At 42.1% G+C, this 23,591-nt stretch overlaps 1 protein-coding gene across 2 annotated transcripts in view; it reads right to left on the reverse strand.

Moving 5' to 3' along the window:
- Positions 1 to 23,591, reverse strand: part of RPS6KA3 (ribosomal protein S6 kinase A3) — a 132,397-nt gene that overhangs the window by 24,787 nt on the left and 84,019 nt on the right. For both annotated transcript variants that reach the window (XM_075594322.1, XM_075594323.1), the window contains 4 exons: positions 11,632 to 11,748; positions 5,188 to 5,269; positions 3,055 to 3,135; positions 1,988 to 2,067 (listed from right to left, as the gene is read on the reverse strand). In XM_075594322.1, the coding sequence (XP_075450437.1) occupies positions 1,988 to 2,067; positions 3,055 to 3,135; positions 5,188 to 5,269; positions 11,632 to 11,748 (360 nt within the window). The remainder of the gene's footprint in view (positions 1 to 1,987; positions 2,068 to 3,054; positions 3,136 to 5,187; positions 5,270 to 11,631; positions 11,749 to 23,591) is intronic.

The raw sequence follows: 23,591 nt of genomic DNA on the forward strand, positions 1-23,591 counted from the left end.
ACCACAACACATCCAATGTGCATGCTCACACTTCATATCACTCCACATCTAGCAAAGAGCTAGTTATTGAGCTGACAAAAGTGTAGATTGAGAATAAACCTGGTGATAACAAGAGCACACCTTACATTATACAGTATATTATGTCCTGTTATACATGAAGTATGCATTTTAAGGTCAAGTCACAAATCGATATCCAATTTCACATGGATGTACAATGTGGATATTTCCCACTAATATCAAGATTGGAGATCCCAACATTTAGACATTATAGATCATGGACACAAAACCGTTAATGTGACATTAACTGGCCAACTGTTTGGAGTATTGCAGATACAAATATACTGGAAGTACTGTAGTAGTTTTGACTTCAGCATTTTCAAACAGGGAGCAGGGTATAGAACAGTGGCAGGAAACACGATATACTTCATGGGGTGCAGATGCAGCCCTTAAAAAGGGCCTCACATTACCCACATATAGAAATATGGGCAGAAGGGACATTAAAGCGGTGGGTAGAAGCTTTTCCCCTAGCCCCTCCCATCTCATATTGGGAGCTAGTGATTAGCACAGGAGGGGAGTGGGCAACTGTCATAAGGCAGCTGAGGGATTGGGGAAAAGTTGCAATCCACACCATCAACCTCTGCCCTCCCTCTGCACTCCGGAGAGAGGGAAGGTGCCTGTTGCCAACCAATGGTAAACATACATATACAGATCCCTCTCTCATTAGGCCTTTCACTGCTTACAAAGATTGCATCAGAGGTATTGGCACAATTTACAGCTACCCAAGATTGTATTTGGCCCTCAACAACGTGTTTACAAGGGCCACCAGCACCTGATGAGCTGGCAGAAGCAGGGTCAAAGCTTTATCCTTTATACTATTTTACCAGGCAACATAGCTCATGCCAGAGGTATGACATTGGATTGAACATATCTTAGGCCTGGGACATAGTTGTTCTAGTTGTGCGGAGGCACGCTGAGGCTCAGGGACAGCGGTGCTTTCCCTGGCCTTACACAGCGCGGCGTGTCGGGGGCGGGTCTGGGGGCGGGCCAGTGACGTCACGGAGCTGGTTCGCCCTCATTGGGCGACCCGCTCACGTGACCGGCCCTGCGCTCCGGCAAGCGGGGAAATTTCAAAACTCCGTCAGACACACGCTTCCCCAAGCGTGCTGACGCGTGCGCGAGCTCCTGCTAAAGCCGCCCTCATTGCGGCTGCAGGGGCTCAGTGCCGAGCAGCAGCGCGCCTCAGCACGGATCAGCGCATAAGCGCTGACCATGCCCGAGGCCTTACTTTACAGAAATGAGTCAAGATAGAAACAAGTCTTAATATAGTTTCACATTTATTTCTAGTTTCTGCAAAGTTTGTGAAAGTTAGCTTTTTAAACTAAATAGAACCAATACATGCCCCATTTTCACAAATGTGTGACTTTCTTAAAGAAATATAAATGTGAACAGTAACACATTAGCCAATGTTTCATCCATAAATATTAGAACATTAAAATACATTTTAATCTAGAATTGCAAAACTGATTGGTTCTTCTTATAGACAAAAGCAACAGGGTGAGTGCAGCAGTTCTTCATTAAGCTGCGCTTATAGTGCCTTCGATGCGACGTCAGGCTGTGGCCGCAGGAAAAATCAAATAGAGATGACTTCCAGCAATCGCGACCAAGCAGTCGCTCCGCGCGTACTATAAGCGCATGCGACGGCGGCGATGCATTTGTTTTGACGGACGTTGCGGCGCTGTCGCTATAAGCGCAGCCTTAGTTTTAAAGGTGCTACTTGGTCAAGCATTTGGCACGATTGCTTTATTAAAACCAGAGCAGCTAAATCTTAAGATGAAGTTTTTTGTAACCAGTTTTCACCTGCATTGTGTGTCCCTCAAGTATATAACAATACATCTTATTAGGAAACCACAACAGATTGTTTAATTGTATTTACATGGTGAAAAAAAATCAGAACAATGAATATTCTTTCAATTCTAAAAGAATTTACCTCTTTGGATAAGCGTGTAAACAAATCTCCACCCCTGAGAAAATCCAAAATTAGGTACAGCTTGCCTTCTGTTTGGAAAGCTGAAAGAAAAAAGAAAAAAAGATGCAAAAAGGTGCAACTAACTCTGGGAAATACAAGATTAACCAATTAAAGTAGCAGTCCCTCAGCGAAGGAATAGAAGTGACATTTCAGAAGTTTAATGTAGCTAAAGTAATTCACACCTTTTTTCCTACTACAGTAGTATTTAAAAATGTATTTTCAACTTTTAATCATAGCGTTGCAACCAAATGCTTTTAGGGGGTTTTATGATCATTTACAAATCCCTTTTGTGATCGTTAATTCACACCTTTTCTGTGTTTGGCCAAACAGAACGTAATTACTTGGCACCAAACAGATAAATGCTGAGAACAATATTTAACCTTTTTAAGGAAGTCAATAACACTTCTAAAGTGTTTTAAAAATATACAATATATGGCTATATATTTGACCACATTAAAGGAGTTCGCCATACTAAATGCCTTTAGTGAAAGATGTCCACAGACCTCTAGTTATGAAAAAAACAGGATGTGTGTTTACTCCAACAATATACAGAAAAAGACTAAAGCCGGGAGACGTTTGAAGCCTAAGAGACCCTTTCTCGCTATATATCAATTTTAGGAGGTATGGTGGCAGAGGTCCATTCTACTTGCACCCATACAAAGCAAAGCTATATTTTCATCTACTACTTTGCTGTTTAACCCTTGAGTGCCCCGGAGCCGTCTACCATACAAAATCCATTTATATCATTTGACAGGATCCTCCTTTGATGCAAAATAATGCTTTTGGGTGTAAGGCCTGTGTGCTCCAAAAATAAGGAAAATGAACACTATCATTCAATTTCAAAGACCTACACTCAGTACAGTAGGCTTCAAATGGGAATAACTTGTTATTTTGGAGGCAAACTGTTCAGAAAATTATTTGCATTCTCTGCAAAAGTTAAACCACAAGCAAAGGAATGATCTGAGAGCAGGATGTGACATTTTAACAGCTGGTGCTATTCGATCACCAGTCAAAAACCTATTACTCACCGTAGTGCAATTTGACAATAAATGGATGATTAACTTCCACCAAAATATCACGCTCCATTTTTGTCCTAACACGATCTCGAACTGGAGGTGAGAAAAAGCATAAAATATAAAGTCTGAGAACGGCTTCTGAATGTTATCAGATTTGCACCCCTCCCAAACTATGAAAAACATTACTGTTTCTATGCCAGCAGAACCAAAAAAAATTGAACAGATCCCAACTGTTTCAAGATTAAAAGTAGAAAGAATTAAAAAAAAAAAAATAAAAAAAAATAAAAAACAGATTTTAAGGGGTATTCCCATTAATATTTAAATATCAACAGCCCATAGAGAGACAGATTAAAATACCTTGTCTTACTCAAAGTAAACAAACCTTTTCTCCCTTTTCGAAAACCTGAATTACATCAATAGCCATGTTACATATGTAATTAATACCAATTTTCTTGGATTTAATTATTAGAAGATTAGGGGTCCACCCTGGGCTGCCAGTTTCTTCTGGTTACACCATTTGATTTAATTTACACCATTCCTTTTAGTGTGGCAATGCCTTTAGATGGCATGGGACCTCCCATTGCAGGCTCTGCCACAGCCCTCATCAGGGACAGTGCCCTAGCATTGCACATGTAAGGTACAGACATACCCCACATTAACGTACGCAATGGGACCGGAGCATGTATGTAAAGTGAAAATGTACTTAAAGTGAAGCACTCCCTTTTTCCCACTTATCGATGCATGTACTGTACAACAATCATCATATACGAGCATAACTGATGTAAATAAGGCATGTGTAACAGGCTCTATAGTCCCCCCGCTTGCGCGCACCTTCGGTACAGGTAGGGAGCCGGTATTGCTGTTCAGGACGTGCTGACAGGCGCATGCGTGAGCTGTCGTTTGCCTATTGAGCGAGATGTACTTACTCGCGAGTGTACTTAAAGTGAGTGTACTTAAACCGGGGTATGCCTGTACTTCCACAAAGCCACCTACCAAGCAGTGGCAATAACTGGCAAGGTAATACCATGTGCAATGACTTTAACAATCTCTTCTGATACCACAGACACCTAATATAATGTAATGTCAACTTTACTCTATGCCCAAGACTTATACTTCAATACAAGAGGTAATGCAATGTATTTTTTTCCTGGTAAAACATTGTATAAATAAACAAGGTTTGTAAAGCTGGTGTAAAGGCCACATCTATAAAAACAGAACAGGACACAAACAATAAAAAACTAAGAGTCAAGCTTACATAATTGGACTGGAAAAAGAAGTCAAAGCCCAATTGTATTATTAGTGCATACTATCGAAATATAGCCGTGATATTGGACCCGGAGAAAAATACCTGTAGACTGCATTCCATTACTGCTTGATGAGCCATAAAAGTCATCAAGGAGTGTACGTTCACCGACTGCATAACTTTTAAAGGAGCAAGGCAAGTTTTATTAAGGATGTAGCTGTACATCAGGGGCGGCCAACTCCAGTCCTCATGAGCCACCAACAGGTCAGGTTTTAAGGATATCCCTGCTTCAGCGCAGGTGGCTAAATCATTGACCGAGACACTGATTGAGACACCTGTGCCGAAGAATGGATATCCTGAAAACCTGACCTGTTGGTGGCCATGTTTTAGATCATGGGAATTTCTAATTAATCAATTAACCGGGAACTGAAGTGATGTGATCTTACAGATTTCAGAAGATCACCATGTTTTATGGACTGCTGCTGCCAATGTCACTGCAGTTGCTACCATTTTAACCGGTACAGTACTACAAAAAAAAAAAAAATAATTATATTAAAAAAATCTTAAGCATGATTAGAAAGTGCTTTATGGGAATTTGTTTAGAAAATCTACTTTGCTTTCACATAAGATAAAATGAGTGGACAAAAGATTTTCACTGTGTTGGCATTAATCTTCTCCTTGATTGGAATGACGTGCCACCGTGGCAAGATACCGGCTGTTATAGGGAGTGCTTCTTTATTTCACTGATTTGATATGCCAATCGTTAGAATGAATTAAAAGGACATCCTTTATTAAATCTCTGGTCCCATGGACTGGAAATCCGTTTAAGGTTATTACCTCCATCTGTATTATATGTTGTCCAAATTAATTGTGTACAATGTAAATATAGCTCATGCATTTACCTTTAAGTGTGGCTTTCTTTAGTACCTTCATTGCATATAGTTGCCCAACGTCCGATCCTAAGATTTTTCGCACCAGAAACACCTGTGTTGAAAACGTCATACAAGGTTATTAAAAGCAAATAGAAGAACTGACTGCACAGATCTCACTTAAGTGAAAACATGGGAGGTAACAGCCACAAGGGAGCAATAGGAACAGAAGCACTGCAGAGACGTGAGTTTTCTTTGCTGTGACATGCATAGTTATTTTCTTAACATTTCCTGTTCTGCTCCTCTGGGTCATGCGAGACTTGGCATAACTAGAACGGGAACAAGCCAAGTTCGGACACTGAACAAAAAAATAAAAATAGGTCCGTACACTTATGTGTACATATTGGCTGGATTGGAAAATGTATTTCAATGGCATTCAATACTCGTCTGCAGGTCATTAACACAATCTAATTTCCAAGTTCTAATTCTGTTACATTACACAAGACATGCAACTCCATCATTATTAACTCATCTCTAAGTTCAAAAGAAGAGTTCCTTAAGCTATCAGGGTTTTGACATTATGCATGGGAGGTGAACTGCCACCTCTTTCAGCTGCCTGTCTCTTTCCGACCCCTCTGTTATTCTGAGGTCAACTGCATCGGTGCCCATCAATAGAGTTCCTCGGCAGCATCAAGGAAATGCCCCGTGAAGCAGAGGCCTAGTCAGGACTTGCAGACGGGCACTGATCTACTGTGTGCTAGTGGCCACGACTTCCTTTTCTTCTTCCTCCCTCAGCCTAATAATTTACCAGGTGGAAGGATCACCTCTCACCTGGGAGTGGAGTGATGCCACAACAACATTTGGAGCACAACTTTCCTGGGCTCGGCAAGGATTGCCAGCTTCTTCATGCCAATCTGTGACAAATCTGGGGAAGCTGCTCTCCAAAATAAACTGTGGTCATGCACGACTGCAGGCATGGTTTCAGAGGCAGAAGAATGACAGCGGCATTAACAGGGCAGATTATATCTTTATAAAAAGTAAAATATACACATACATAAAGATCACTTGTAAAATACGGTGGAGGTTTCTTGTTGCCTTTTTCACCCACCATAATGTAAAATGTGATGGGGGGTGTGTGTATATGTATGTATGTATGTATATATATATACACATACAGACACACACACACACTTGTGTATATGAGTATGTATGTATGTGTGTGGGGTGTGGGTGTATGGGCTCAGACAACCACCGCAAGGCAGAGGCTATTAAGGTGGGACACTTCAGCTGGAGTCCACCCCACGTAGAGGCACACACCATCGCTGACGGCGTGGGACAGACGGGCCTCTTTCCTCCCTCAGTGATACCGGGTGCTGCAGCAACGATACACTGTTACTGTGGGGCAGTGCTGTCACACACAGTTGGGGTGGGAGAGAATTGGGGCTGGACACTGGGACACTGGTGCCCCCTGCAACGGAGTATTGTGGAGTTACTGCATTCTGTGTACACAGATGTATGGGATAGTTGTATTACTTGCTCTGGTTATAAGTTGCATGTTCAGTAAACCTGTCAATATATACTATAATGTGAATTTATTGTATTGGGTCCTGTGAGGGGTTATCCGGAACTGCCTGGATCTTTCTCGGGTGGAGGCGCTGTCACCGGAACCAACCAGGTACACCCCAGGCTCCCAGCAGCGGAGGTTCAGGCCTCCTGTGAGCCAACAGGCAAAACGCACCACATTACACTCAATAGCAGTCTCACCTCCCAGAGGGTGGGGGAAACATCACCACACACTCACACATACATATATACATATATACACAGGTTTTTATAATCGAGCTTTGCCTCCAATCACACAGCCATTATTATACCCATGCACTAAAGAGCATCCCCACCACCTCTCTTGGCTTACTAATGCCAAGATGAACCTCATCACGCAGGTCCCACAGTAACTAACCCTTTACCATGTGTAATGAACTCAACTTATCAGGATTTCTCTTCTATTCTTAAAAAGGGAGAACTCACTTCTAAATGCTAGAAAGATGTTTCTTACCTTGACGGTCAGATCACCTGTGAGAGTATTTCTAGTAGTACATTTAACTGATATTGCAATACTTAGATTGTAAGATTTCAAAATATTTTTTATTAAAGACATCCGTTTTGCAGAATGTAATACTTATTAAATCAAAAACATAACTAGACCCCTAATCTACTTGATATTTTTCCAGAGTATTCTGCATCGTCATGTGATCTCTGTGGCTTTGTTCAAGCACTGTTCTACGTCAATTATCTATTGCTACAGGATAAACTCTCCAAGTCACAAAATAAACTCATGTTCTCCAAAAGTAACCTCTAAAAAAAAAAAAGAAAAGTATCGTAAGCCTGATAAAAAAAATACTAAGTACAAAACAGTCTCACAGGACGACTCAATTCTGGTTCTTTCTTTTGTATCGCAATAAGGAAACGAAACTCCACAAAATGCGCCCAAGAATCTGTAGCTATACTCCTATGATACTAACCTTATTTGTTTCTTTGAGGAGGCAAATAGGAATTTAGACCAGGGTAATGCAGTTGATGTGGTCTACTTAGATTTTGCAAAGGCTTTTGATACGGTTTCACACAAGAGGTTGGTGTACAAAATAAAGACAATTGGACTCTGTAATAATATATGCACCTGGATTGAAAACTGGTTAAAGGACAGACAACAGAGGGTTGTCATAAATGGAACTTTTTCAGGTTGGGCTAAAGTCGTGAGTGGAGTACCTCAAGGATCGGTACTGGGACCACTGCTTTTTAACTTGTTTATTAATGACCTTGAGGTTGGCATTGAGAGCAAAGTCTCCATCTTTGCTGATGATACTAAATTGTGTAAGGTAATAGAATCAGAGCAGGATGTCATTTCTCTTCAGAAGGACTGGAAACGTGGGCAGGTAAAATGGCAGATGAGGTTTAACACAGATAAATGTAAGGTTATGCATTTGGGGTGCAAGAATAAAAAGACGACTTACAAATTAAATGGATATATTGGGGGAATCCTTGATGGAGAAAGATTTAGGAGTGCTTGTAGACAGCATGCTTAGCAATAGTGCCCAAAGTCATGCAGTAGCTGCAAAGGCAAACAAGATCTTATCTTGCATTAAACGAGAATGGATGGAAGGGAAGTAAACATAATCATGCCCCTTTACAAAGCATTAGTAAAACCACACCTTGAATATGGAGAACAATTTTGGGCACCAATCCTAAGAAAATACATTATGGAACTAGAGAGAGTGCAGAGAAGAGCCACCAAATTAATAAAGGGGATGGACAATCTAACTTATGAGGCGAGGCTAGCTACAGTAAGGGCAGTTAAAATGTGGAATTCATTACCCATGGAGACTGTGATGGCAGATACAATAGATTTGTTCAAAAAAAAGGTTGGACATCTTTTTAGGTGGGATAGGTATACAGGGATATACCAAATAAGTATACATGGGAAGGATGTTGATCCAGGGATTAATCCGATTGGCAATTCTTGGAGTCAGGAAGGAATTTATTTTTCCCCTTATGAGATATCATTGGATATGTCACTGGGGTTTTTTGTTTGCCTTCCTCTGGATCAATGAGTAAGTATAAATAAAGGATAAAGTATCTGTTGTCTAAATTTAACATAGGTTGAACTTGATGGACATACGTCTTTTTTCAACCTCATCTACTATGTAACTATGTAACTATACCATTAGCTACATTCAACCCCTCAATGTTTTACTTCATTTGTTTGGTAGTCTCACTATTACTTGTCATCCTAAAGCTGCGCTTATAGTGACGGAAACGCGGCAGTCGCGTCAAAACAAATGCATTGTCGCCGTCGTGTGCACTTAGGCTGCGTCCATAGAAGGAAAAGCAGCGCCGAGACGTGCGAACACTCCGCGCTGAGCCCCGGCATCATCAATGAGGATGTCTTTAGAGGGGGCTCACGCGAGCGTCCGCAGGCGTACTGAGGAGTTGGATTTTTCAGCCGACAGCCAAGCTGTTTTTGCAGCGCGCTGTCGGCTGAAAACATCCAATCAGCGCGAAGCAGCGTCAACGTCATGGCGCCGTGACGTTGACGTCAGTGTGTCACGGGCGATTGGCCCAGCGACGTCAACGCCCCGCCTCTCCCCGCCTCCCGATCGCGCCCGCTGGCTCGCCTGCATGTGCATGAAATCGCACAGCTTCAGCAGGCGAGCCTCCGCGTCAGCGCTGTTCAGCAATGCTCCCCCCCTCTATGGACGCAGCCTTATAGTGCATGCGGCAGCAACGGAACGACAGTGCTACCAAAAATCTGGTAGTCACTGTTATTTGATTTTTTTCGGCGACTGTCTCCCCTTGCAGCCAATCAGGAGCTTCTCCGTGCCTCGGCCCTCCCCCTTTTCTGATGTCACTGGCCTTGTAGCCAGCAACGTTGCCTAAATTTAAAATCTAACTTTCGCTATGGCGACGTCATCAGTCGCGTCGCTGGCACTATAAGCGCGGCCTAAGGCAGGAGTGGGTAACTCCAATCCTCAAGGGCCACCAGTAGGTCAGATTTTAATGATATCCCTGCTTCAGCACAGGTGGCTGAGTCGAACACTGCAGCCCCTGAGCTTAAGCCGGATATCCTGAAAACCTGACCTTTTGGTCGCCCTGGAGGACTGGATTTGCCCAACCCTGACCTAAGCCATATTGCTGTAGAGCGTTATCACATTACTAGGATCTTGTAGACCACCAATGGTAAGGAAAGGGCTTCTTCTTGAAAAAGAGCACTTTGTATGGAAAATTACACTTTTCAAAACGATCCAGTATCAGGTTATATTACTATATCGATTACTTTCCAAAAGTTGGTAGCAGTTAACATATTTCTGGTTGTAATATGACTGAATGAAAACAGTGAATGGAAAGAGACTTCGTTTAATAAACTCCTTCAGTGTCTAGTGCTGAAGGGGTTTGGAAAAAGGAAGTTGTGACAGATTGGTGTCAGACAGGCTCACTGGCCAGGCTTCATAAGAGGTATCATAGCTTGCTTCTGCATGAACTGCTATTGACTTCAATGGCAGTTAATGCGGGATTCAGCTCTGATACTGCTTATCAGAACTTGATGCATCTCCCCCGATATTTCTTATAAAAACAGCACTGAAATGAGGAGACAAAACCCATTGATACAGAAGTTCATATTTAGTGTCGTAGAAGACTTCCTTTGTTTTACCACGTTAAGCTATTTCCTAACAAAAATGACTGTATTGTAACACAAGTCATGTTCTAGGATTGAAACTAGAGTAATGATTAGTCATATTTCAGTGCCTGCCAAACATTCTTCATAGACAGTAAGAAAGGAAGGGGGTAAAAAACCTTTAGTGATGGCAGTGGGCACCAAAGTATGAATTACTAAACTATGATAAACTGCTGCAATCAAACTACTATTCATAACTTTTCTTATTTTTGCTCTAATTATACATCAGTAGTCCAAAAATATTATAATCTTAAAAATTGTTTTTAGGCGTGTTAAAGCTGCAGACCAAGCAATATCCTAGCTTTTTTTTTTTTTTAATAATAAATCAGTTCTGTACTATGAGAAAATACTTGCAGCATTTTTTTTAAACCACAGTGAATGACATTTTTAATGTATTATAATGTAATAAGCATTTTTTGTTTCTATAGCAACAATTTTCAGTCATCCCTTTCCTCTTCTGAAACAGGCTCTGGCACACCCCTTTTTGAGCCCTGCCCTCTCTCTAGCAGTGCACCAATTGTATCTAGCGACTTCCTGGTCACATGATCTTCCCAACAGAACTTTGCATCTTTAGGCCGGGGCCATGGTAAAAAATACAGCGCTGACTCTCACGCTCTCCTGCTCAAGCAGGAGCTTTTGTGTGTCCTGGCATGAGCGTCAGCGAGCGTGCTTGTGAGGCGGGCGGGAGGCGGGGCTAGCGCGCCACGTCACAGAGTGCCATTGGCTTCTGCCGGTCACGTGACCGGCCATCCGCTTCCCTCAACGCGAAAAATTAAATGAATCTGTCGGCTGCAATTGCACACACCTCCGCACGCCTGCGGAAGCGTCTACCAAAGCCCCACACATGCCGGATGCAGGAGGTAAGTTTCCTGGTTCAGCGCTGTATTTTTTACCATGTCCCCGGCCTTAGTCCTCTTCTGCTGCACTGACAGCCATTGAACCACCAAACCGAATCTTCACCGATCGATCACAGGAGAACAGATCGATCGGCAACTTAGCTGATTACTTATCATTGTGTGGATTGTATTCATGCACATATTAAAGGGGGGAAAATAAGACTAAAAAAAACAAAAAAACAGCAGCTTGGACTGTTGCTTTAAGTTAAATATTTTTAACTCTATATTTCATGCAATGCGGTTCTTCAGATGTCACAAAATAGGATTGCCAACTTGTTTTCATTAACTTTACATTATTCGAGAGACATAACACAATCATCATACTGCAATTAGCCAATACTTTGAACTTACCTTTCCGAAAGAGCCCTGTCCAAGTACTTTCAGAAGCTCAAATTGTGAAGGGTCTGCTCGCTCACATCCTTCCTTTACATGGTGTGTGATTGCAATCTCATTTATATTTCCTTCTTCCTGCGCACAAAAGCACAAAGAATGATCAAAGTTACAATGTATCTCATGAAAAGGAGGTATATGTGGGTGGTTTGTTCTAGAGGGGTTTCCAGAAGCATTTCATATAATTCACAGTTCTGCAATACCTAATGCACACCTTTTGTTTCACTAAATGACAAATATGTAGAATATTTTTTAAATGACATTAAAATATGGTCAAAGCTTTGCGATAAATCAACAAAATGAAAGAAAGCCTAAATGTTGCAAAATCAAATGTCTGTTAAACTTTAGTGAATTTCATGTCAACTAAAAGAAATGTGTTAATTATACTTTGTATAAAAAAAAAACATTACTGGGGGTGACTTGAGCAATAGAAAGTACCAGGGGAACTTTAATTTAGTTAATTGAATTAATTTAATATTGTAAATCTATTTTAGACGTATTTATAGCTCCCTCTGTTTTCTAGGTGCCACGTCTGCCATTTGCTTTCAATACTAACAAAGGAATCACAAGTGCAACATTCTTAATATATATGCTACGCTGTATTTTATGCTTTGCACAAATAGCATGAAAAACAACTTTACTTGAAACGGACATACAGTATGAACTGCAAACGTGCAGAATCTCACACACATACATAGAACAGATTATAAACCAATAATTACATTCTTTAGTTACACGTCAACCTAGAATTTGCCCAGAGCTTACAGTGTTTTGAATTAAATGGAATCTGTTTGCAAATTGTCAGGTTATTTAACAAAACAAAAAAAAAAAACAACTGTTGAGGACTTGCCCTAATAGGTGGAAAGCGATTCAGATGATTTTATTAAAGACAGACTTGTGACTTAGGTATTTAAATTAACGTTAAAAAAGACAAACTAAGCAGTTGCACTCACAAAAATAAATGTTATTTCAAAAACTTGTACCCAGACGAAAAAAAAGTCAGAGTAAAAAAATAAAATAAAATGTCCAGTGTAAAACAATCATTTTACTGCTTTTTTAAATTAAAAAAAAATTAAATCAGTTCTATAGTAGGCCTATTAGATAAAGGTCTACATTTTTTTTAAACACCTAATACCATGTTTAATGATTGAATGTACTGATCACCTTTTGGTTGCTACAGCAACCATTTAGAAAGTCACACCTACTTACGCGTTTAAAACAGGCCGAGACATTTTTGAGCTCTGCCCTTTGGCAACAAAGTATCACAAACAAATCTGTTGCTGTGTTCCAAACAGCAGACTGTATTACTCTGGAAGCTGTAACAATAACGTGTTACACTTGGTAGTATAATGTTGCATATCAGCCACATAATTTCACAAACTGCAGCACAAAGTTAGCAGGCGGCCATTTCGTTAGGCACAGAATCAGAATTTTTACAGACCTCTAACAGGAGCACCAAACTATTGCCAGCTTAGGTAAGAACGTAGAATTATACATCACATGCTTTACATGTAAAAATTAGAAAGAAAGAAAAAGGCGGGGGGGAGCTGCTTTAAGGTTGAGGTTTAGACCGCGTCCATAGTAGAAGGCAGTAGCTTCCGCGCTTTCAGGCATCCCGCTTGAAAGAAACTTGTTTGAATTGCGAAGCGCCGCTCTCTCTGTAGTGCATGTGCACGCGCTAGCACTATTGGTCGCGATCGTTGGAAGTCACTTCAATTTGATTTTTCCAGCGACCGTAGCGTGACGTCAGCGTCATGGGCACTATAAGCACAGCCTTAGGCCTGGGACCCGCTGCGCTCGTTGGCGCGGGCGGCAATGTAGCTAGGTCCCCACCAGCAGGGGAATCCTCGCGAGCCGGTCCTGGTCCCCCCTGGCGGCACAGCTGACTACACGCTGTGGCGCGTCAGCCGCTAGGAGACACAAGAGAATGGTGTTTCCTAGCTTCGACGCGTCACGTGGTGTGGCTGTGAGCCAATGGGGAGGGGAGGCTTCGGGAGGAGGAGAGGCTTCGGGGAGCGGGGAGGAGTGTGGAGTGAAAGCAGCGTGAGTGCCTGTCTCTGTGTGTGTGTGTGTGTGTGCCTGAGTGCGTGCGTGCCTGTCTCTGTGTGTGTGTGTGTGTGTGTGTCTGTCTGTGTGTGTGTATGTATGTATGTATGTATGAGTGCCTGCGTGTGTGTGTTTTTTTTACTTACCTGCAGCCCGTGGAGGGAGGGGGGGAAGAGTAGCGGGTCCCTCCGCTCAAGCCACGCCCCCCTCCCTGTCAATCCTCCCACTCCCGCCCACCTCCCGCTCCGGCCCCCTACGTCATGGCCGCACCCCCCCGACCCGTTTGGCCACGCCCCCCACTACTACTGAAGTTTCCTGTAGACCGCAGATCGCGGTACAGCGAGTTGCACGCGCCGCCGGCAAGCAAGCCAGCCGTGCGGACGCGTGCAACGGGACCTTAGCCTTAGTTACACTGGGTTGGTTTTAGGTTACTATAAATATGACATCAAGGGCCTCCTGCTGCTTGTTTAGGGGCATAACCTTTTTTCATGGGTTTGAGGCAATATTGTCACTATATCACCAACTGTTGTGTACTTTATGTCCTAATGAAGGTGTGATGCAACACTGAAATCTCGAGTTTTGAAAAATTTACAAAAAAATATACAGTTGTGTGAAAAAGAAAGTACACACTCTTTTAATTCTATGGTTTTACATATCAGGACATAAAAATCATCTGTTCCTTAGCAGGTATTAAAATTAGGTAAATACAACCTCAGATGAACAACAACACATGACATTTTTGTCAAGGACTTGTGAAGTAGTTTATGATGTGCCACCCCATAATCCAGAAAAAAGTATTGTTATTTTTTTGATATATATATATATATATATATATATTTAAAAAAAAAAACAAAATAAAAAACACACTTGAACAGACAACCGTTTACATAATATTAAATTAATATAATATAGCACAGACGTGTCGCAGACATCCCAGCACCATGGCCAAGTGATCGCTACACAAAATGGTCATAACCTACCTCTCAACATCCAGAATATTACTACTTTTATGCTCCCCTTCCTGCCCCATCACGTCTGTGTGTTACAGAGGCAATGTCTCCTGGATATGAGCAACAAACTCAAAACATGGCATTCACGGACTAATGTAAGAGACATCATGCCAGGCCTTGTGAGATGAATCATAAATGCACTGACTCCCTCTCCTAGATCGGTCTGTCTCTTTACTTCTCATTTTTGCTCATGTGACTAGTCGAGTATTTTTTTCTTAAATGGCTACCTTGTTGTATGAAAGATTTTCAAGTTAATGGTAACTGATTTTAGGTTAGATTTAAAGTTGGAATTAAAATACAATAGCTTCAAATATCTTACCACAAGAACATATTAAAGCGTCCACTTTCCCTGAACAAGTATCTTTCAAATTCGATCATGTGGTTCAGATACACTGAACAGAAATGTGTTTTAAAAGACCTCAGGTACCAAAGTGTTTAAAGGTGCAACAAACAGTATAACATCTGTTTTCATATTTCTGCCAGGTTCCATAATATGACCAGCATAACAGTAAATACTATACTAATTGCTTTAGTTGGGTGCACAAAAAGGATCTAAGAATTAGTGATGTACCGGGTACCGGTACCCGGCGGCTTTTCAGCTACCCGGAAATTACCCGGACCCGGAAAGTGGACCCGGCGCCGGGAATCCAGGTAATGTCAGGGTAGTTGAAAAGTATCTGTTACTTACCTGCTGGAAGCCCGCGCGGACATCTGAACAGGTAAGCAGAGGTGCGGGGGCGGTATCACAGTCATGTGGAGCCCGCGCGGGAGCTGCAGGACTCCATACTGCACTGTGAGCTGGGACCATGTGACCGGAGCAGGAGAAGAAGCTTTCCTATTGGACAGCCGGTTGTCCAATAGGAAAGCTTCTCCAGCTCCGGTCACATGGTCCCAGCTCACAGTGCAGTATGGAGTCCTGCAATTCCTGCGCGGGCTCCACTGACCGCTGATGCTGCCCCACCGCCCCCGCACCTCTGCTTACCTGTTCAGATGTCGCCGCGGGCTTCCTCCACCCCAGGTATGTTTCCTCCACCCCCAGGTAAGTGAAAAACCGGTTAGCCGGGTACAAGGCGCCAAATCCTCCGGGTACCCGTTACCCGGTTTAAAAAAAATGTAGGACCCGGTCCAACACTACTACGAATACTTCAGTGATTCCCAAGCAATTGTAAATAGGGAACTACCAAGCACAAAAAAGTGCCCGTATTTGCGAATACCAACTGGTAATTTTGGACTTCCATTTAAAACCAATAAAAACGTAAATGAAGCATCATTTCTTACGGAATTAGAACTCTTCTAGCAACCCCGCCACAGATGGGATTAAAAAAAAGTGCATAAATAAACACAAAATTCAAACGAGTCAATTTTTTCCCGTTAACATGGATAAACACCGATTTTGAAAAAATTAAAACACAGGAAAAACAAGCACGGATTTCATAAAAAAATTAAAATAAAAAAATCAAATACCAGGATCCCTATCTACTTTGGCTCTCAAAAAGTTTAAGGACATTGTCACGTACGGCACACCAGTGAGCACAAACCTGTATATGGGACAAGGGTTAATACACAGCTCTAGCTGGCCCACTTTTCACCTTCGCAAAGGTCCCTCAAATGAACAATTTCTCCCCTCAATCCGTCACCATATACCATCTGTCACGAACAGCACACAAGTGAGCATGTGACTTGGATATGCTACCAGGGTTAATACACATGACAATATCTATAATGTTTATAATGATGTAATTATATCTGCCAGGGTCTCAGATCCCTGTTTATTAAAGAAAAACTATGCATGTCACACAAACATTTGTTGTAGGAAAATGTACTTTACTCCCAACAATGCTTTCGATTACAGAAAATAATTACTGTATTACAATAACATAGTTACATTAAATACAGAACAGTTACTTAAAATAAAAAGATAAAAACAGAAATCCCTATACAGTACGTTACCATGTCATAGGTTTTTCCCAGAGATCAGTGGCGTAGGAAAGATAACAAATGTGTCTGATCCCAAAACCCACCTCTTGTTGAAATCTGATTTTCTATTCAAACCTGCCAACATTTATGCCCAGACCTTCTTGCATTGAAACACATATAAGACCCACCCCTGTTGTAATTCAGCTTACTTAGCTGACCTTTTTAGGACTTCTATATATTCAGTCAAGACTTTAAATGTCAAAGGCTTCGTAACTTTATTACTAAATAAACACCAAATAAATACCTTCCAGGTATGCTTTGAAAGTACCTTCAGAAGAGTCATAATTAAATACCATCTTTGGCAACACAACTGCCATTCTCTCTAGATTCTAATCAGTCCCATAATAAATAATAATATGTTCTCATATAGCACTGCTAGTTTAACGTAGGCACAGGTCCCTGCCCTGTGGAGCTTACAATCTATGTTTTTGGTGCCTGAGGCACAGGGAGATAAAGTGACTTGCCCAAGGTCACAAGGAGCCGACACCGGGAATTGAACCAGGCTACCCTAAACTCTCGGTGCCACACAGTGTCTTTACTCACTGAGCCGCTCCTTCTCTATATAACATACTAGCTGATATACCCGGCGTTGCCTGGGATGTAAATCCGTAATAGGTAGTATTATGTATAAATAGGGGAACAATAGGTTGACTATTTGGTGGAAAGGTTGTATAATAATGTTGAAAAGAAACATGGAAGAAAATGTAATACGATGTTGTTTAAAAATGGTTTATTGTAAAGACACCACAGTACAATGTACACAGTTTATTTAGGTGACATAAATGATGTAAAATGTGAGGTGTGTGTCCCGCTAGAGTGTGACTGGGTGTGAGGCGGCGGGTGGGTGTTCAGTACGGGTGGCGAGTCGGTAGTGAGTGCTGGCTGTGGATGGGGGTCCCGCTATGGTGTGAGCGGGTGTGAGGCGGCGGATGTCTGGTCAGTGGTGTCAGTGCGAATGTGGCGGGTGGGTATGAGGCGGGAGGCACCGGGTGGGTGGTGAGTGGGTGCGGCGGCTGGTCAGTGATGTTGGTGCTTAGGGGCGGGAGGCGTGTATCGGGTGGGTGAGAGGCGGCGGGTGTCTGTTGAGTGCGGGCGGCGGCTGTGGGGCGCAGGGGTGTGAGGCGCGGGTGGGTGAAAGGCAGAGATGGGAGGCGGCGTGAGGGGAAGCGAGGGGCGGGGGTTGAGGGGAAGGCAGGGATGGGGGGGTGTCACTGTCCGTCAGTGTGTGTGTGTGTCACTGTCCGTCAGTGTGTGTGTGTGTGTGTCACTGTCCATCAGTGTGTGTGTGTCACTGTCCGTCACTGTCCGTCAGTGTCCGTCGCTGTCCGTCAGTGTCCGTCAGTGTGTGTCGCTGTCCGTCAGTGTGTGTCACTGTCCGTCAGTGTGTGTCACTGTCCGTCAGTGTGTGTCACTGTCCGTCAGTGTGTGTCACTGTCCGTCAGTGTCTGTCACTGTCCGTCAGTGTCTGTCACTGTCCGTCAGTGTCTGTCACTGTCCGTCAGTGTCTGTCACTGTCCGTCAGTGTGTGTCACTGTCCGTCAGTGTGTGTCACTGTCCGTCAGTGTGTGTCACTGTCCGTCAGTGTGTGTCGCTGTCCGTCAGTGCGTGTCGCTGTCCGTCAGTGTCTGTCACTGTCCGTCAGTGTGTGTCACTGTCCGTCAGTGTGTGTGCGTCTGTCACTGTGTGTGTTGGGGGGGTCAAAAACGGAGCTGGGGGGGTCAAAAACGGAGCTGGGGGGGGGGGGTCAAAAACGGAGCGTGGGGGGGGGGTCAAAAACGGAGCGGGGGGGGGGTCAAAAACGGAGCGGGGGGGGGTCAAAAACGGAGCGGGGGGGTTTCAAAACGGAGCTGGGGGGGTCCAAAACGGAGCTGGGGGGTCCAAAACGGAGCTGGGGGGGGGGTCCAAAACGGAGCTGGGGGGGGGGTGCAAAAACGGAGCTGTGGGGGGGGTGTGCAAAAACGGAGCTGGGGGGCAAAAACGGAGCTGGGGGGTGCAAAAACGGAGCTGGGGGGGTGCAAAAACAGCTGGGGGGGGGGCAAAAACGGAGCTGGGGGGGCAAAAATGGAGCTGGGGGGGAGGCAAAAACTCACAGTCTCAGTTAAGCCTCCCCCCAGCAGCAACAGCCGACACCACCACCACCAGTGAGCATTTCCTCACCTCAGGCAGCAGCAGCAGTGTGGCCTGGGGAGCCCTGGGTTAGAGCGCACCGGCAAATGAGAGCCGTGGGGGGGCGGGACACACCGGCCAATGAGCCGTGGGAGGGCGGACAGACCGACGGACCGACGGACCAATCAAATGGTCTACAGACACTCACAACTAAGATTTTCAGAATTATATATATATAGATTTTTCACTTCGTGGGCCATCAGTGATACACAACCCCCCCCCCCCCCCCCAACCCCCAACCATTTTTTGTGTAGATCAGCAGACACAGGAAGGGTCTTGACCTGTCAGTCAAACACAATTTTTTTTTTTTTTTTTTTTTTTTTTTTTTCCAACTTCAATTTTCTTTATTGGGGATACACATTCTGACAATATATCACAGCCCATTGTATTACCAAACCCCAACAACTTTTTTCTTTTTCTCTTTAACAACATCTTTCAATTATTAAGGCTACTTTGTTTTGAGACAGAGACAGTACGTAAAGTACATAAAAGACAAACCGGACATCGGACAAGGGGGGGGGGAGGGGAGGACGGGGGGGAGGGGGGGGAGGGGAGGAGTCTACTCCAGAAGTTTCTGCCGTCGAGGAGTCAGTTCACATCTTCTTTTTCGTAGAGGTAGTTCTTTTTGCAAACCTGCTTCTAGTGCTAGTTAATCACCTTACCTAATTTCTTTTATTTTTAAGACAAACTGTAACCACATTAGCCCCTGAAGCCCCATATTGATTAAGATACTTAATATTCCACGCCATGGGGGGGGGGGGGGGGGGTGTTATGTGAAATATAACCGTGGGTAAGGTGAGGGATGAAGGTACCCTGTATGCGAAAAAAGAAGCCTCTTAATGTGTGCGAATATTAAAATTATGCAGAAGATCTGGAGATGTTAGTGCCCATGGGGGGCTCAGTTATAGACGAGTCATATTGACTGCCAAAAACGTATGTTGTACAGATATTTCTGTGCAGTTGATGTTACCACAGTAACTATGTATTCTGTGCCTATTGACACATTGATGTAATACAGGCCACTTTCTCAGACTCCGCTAAATGATATGGAATCCTACTTTCCTATCAGCAAATAATTATATGTGCTGTGGTAGTAGTATGATGTTATATGGAATTTGTATTGCCCTCTTTGATGCTCATATATACTGCACTATGAGCAGTCATAGATCTATATTCTGGCGAATTTACAGGTCAGAATAGCTTTAACACCTGATTCTAATTATCCTCTATAATTTCGCTGATAAAACCAGGGTTACACTTACTTTTGCACATAAATAATAAGTATTTAAGAGTCAGGTTAATTCATACATCATTTGTTTTCAAAAGACATGGAATTGGTTAATAAAAACCCTATTGGATATTTAAAAAAAAAAAAAGGACTGGTTTTGATTCAAGAAGGTTATCATTGAAAAAATGGAATTTCCAATTTTTAACAAGTGTTCAAATTGAGAAACAAAAGCCCTGAATAAAAACACAATAATAAATTCCACAGTGGGTTAAATGCATGTCTGTAGATAGAATTTAGTATACCCAGCTTAAAGAACAGAAAATGCAGAGCAATGTTCAGTGATTTCCACCGAGTTATCAAGCATTTCACAACAGCTAAAATAGCAGCGCAATGAATTGTTTTACACATTTATTGTTCTGAAATTGAATGCTGTGGGACATTTTTGCAGTGAGGTATAGCATTAGAAAAGAGGAGTAATACCTAAAAGTATAGCGGGGGCTTGAATATCTTTTGAATCACAATTGCCTCTTTTCAATTACTGTACATCCCTCAGATGTGTGGAGAAACCTATTTCTCTAAATAGCTCAGCTAAATTATACAATATAGCTAAACATTATTGGAGCTATCCCTGACATTCAGAATGACCTTAAAAAAAAGCATGTGTGGCATTAGTCCAGCTGCTAATGTGAAATCATAAAACATTAAAAAAATACTTAAATTGCAAGGAGCAACTGCTTTTATTGGAATGGCTATATTTAGAAAACCGTTCAGAGATGAACCCTAAATCAAGGAAGGCTTTATGTTTGAAAGCTTGTTCTAAATTGACATCAATATTTAATAAAAACAAGACCATCCAGTATTTACTTATAGTAGTAAACAAAATAAAGAAATAAAATAAAAACACCCAAAACCTATTTGACAAGGAGAGAAAACAAATGATAAAATGAATCTTTACAGTAAGAATCTCTTTATGCACCGTCTGAGGTTCTGTTTTGGATTATATTAGGCTCCCCATTGATTTTACTGGATAGGACAACAATTTCATAAATTACACTCAATAGATGTGCTACCGGGCTGAATTCACCTCAAGCGTGCAATGCCACTCACTCTCTAATGGGCTTTATTATCGAATGAAATGTATAAACCCTGCTGCGTATCGAACTGGAGTTGAACACAAATGTAGTTTAAAGAATGCAGAAACTTCCTGGAAGCTTTTTAGCCATGTACTGCAGGATTTCAAAGGCAAGACAAATTCTTTGTCTGAATCGTTGCATTATGTGCTTGTGGCACTCTAGAAAAGGTGGGATTTTCATTGTTGTCCTTTAATTAGCAAAGCAAACGTTTCAGCTTTACCTACTTTTAAAGAACAAAGCAGCGTCTTTAGCTTACAATCGCTTTAAGTCCAATTATAGTTAGAGGAGGTGTCACCCATAAAATCTGCTGGTTGCTGGTGTTTTCATTTGCAACATAACATCAAAGGACAATATGAAGCTATGAATGCTTTATCCTTCATAGCACTGCTCTATATTTGACAACTGGGCTCCATTCCTTCTGCAATAGTGCTAAATCAAAATACAAGCCTTTTAAGTCAGTCCTCAAACAGAAGAATGATCAGAGCCTCTTGCTCCACTTGATGCTGTGCAGGATTATTCACTGCAACATGTTCATTTGCAAGGTGCGCGAGGATGGGGTAATCTCCCGAGGAACTCCTGCATTCCACACAACAGGTTGAAAATCGCTGGCTTAAGAGAACATGCGCATAAAGCAGGACTTGACCTGTACTAGACCATGCAAATCTGGCTCAAGCAACACAACTATACATTCACGCTCTCATGCAAAGGGTGGGGGGAAACTGTAGATAAAAAAAAAACCCGCTGGATATTTTCCTTTCAGCAGCAATTGAGCAAAAGAGAATCAATTTAAAAAAAAAAATAACCCTTGTTATTTGCCTTAATGATGTACCATGTATGGCATGGGTACTTGCTAGTTTTCTAATGAATGATCAGGCTGACTGCACCGACGGGGCGGCCAGCCAAACAAAACTGAAAAGCAGCCCCCGTCACTTCCGTATATGGCATCTTGGGCGTGTCATATGATCGCTCCTGGAACTAGGGGTCCTGGAACTGAAATGAAGTAGCTTTACATTTTCAGTTCGAATTCATGTCTAAATATGAACTAAATACAATACAAAAAAACAAAAACAAAAAACACAATTGCTTCCCAGATGAAATTGCAGCTATTTTGTTGTCAAAACCACAAGAATGTGTATCTATATCTATGCAGTAACACATTTAAAAAAAAGGCAAATAAATCACAGTATGGAGACTAGGTCTCATTCAAAGGGGACAGTAACCTTTAACTCACCTGAGAGCTCTGCTATAATGGATCAAGCCAAAGCACAAATACCTCTCTCACCTTCCCTGAAGCAATAGACACAAAAAATTGCATTTTCAACCATGCAGGAATTGTTATATCAAGTCATTTTGATGACCTAAAGCCACAGGGCTGGATCTGAGTGGCTCGTGCTAGTCAACTGAATCACAAGACACTATATAATTAGACCTATTATGCAAGTTTAAAAATCCCACCAGAGTAACAACGCCAACGCTGGGGACCAGAAATAATCAGGGCCAATGAGCGCCTTCGGCCTAAAAACTGTGGGTCCCGTGACAAAGAGCCATGTTACGTCCTTCTTCCAACAGTGAGAATCTTTGTGATGCGTCTCTGTCCAGTCACATGGCCTCTAGGATCACAGTGCAGCTCTTCATAATAGAAGTTTAATGCGCTCCCACATTGCAGCCAAAAATTAAATAAGGAAACTAATCGTGGTAGACAACTTCCCCAGAACAACAATCCTCAAAGTTAACATTTTTTGAGGAAAACCTGACATCTTTATTTTTCCTGAGTAATTATATTATCTGATACTTACCAATGCAATGCCATAATTATGACCAACATTAAAAAAAAAAAATGTAACAAAAAAAAAATTAAAAAAAAAATGAAGTGGGAATTGACTATTGACCTGCAGATACATTGGTCTGCAAACAGATCAAATGTTTTGCAGATTTTATTACAATTGAAATCTAAACATAGAAACATTAAAAGTTAAAACATATATTAAAACAGCTTTTTTTGGCCAATAAGACATACCATTTCCATTCGTTCATTTTGGTTCCAGAGGCGAGTGCCCTTTAAAAAAGGAAGGTTACTCCCTGTAAAATACAGGCTGAAAAAAAAAATATATATATATATATATATATACACATCTATAATAAAATTTAGATATGTCTTTTATGGCACTGGAAAGGCAAATTGAGATTCACAGTTAATCCCTCAGGAACATAGCACTTTTTGTTCTGTAAGGGCCAATTGTTGAAAATATACTGTATATTTTTGATGGGGTAGTACCACTTAGCAGGCAAATATACTTATATATTAAAATCTAGACTTCCCTTAAACACGTGATAAGTAATGTGATTCTCAGAGTTATTCTC

Source organism: Ascaphus truei, chromosome 3 (assembly GCF_040206685.1).
Source record: "Ascaphus truei isolate aAscTru1 chromosome 3, aAscTru1.hap1, whole genome shotgun sequence".
In the NCBI taxonomy this organism is placed as follows: Eukaryota; Metazoa; Chordata; class Amphibia; order Anura; family Ascaphidae; genus Ascaphus; species Ascaphus truei.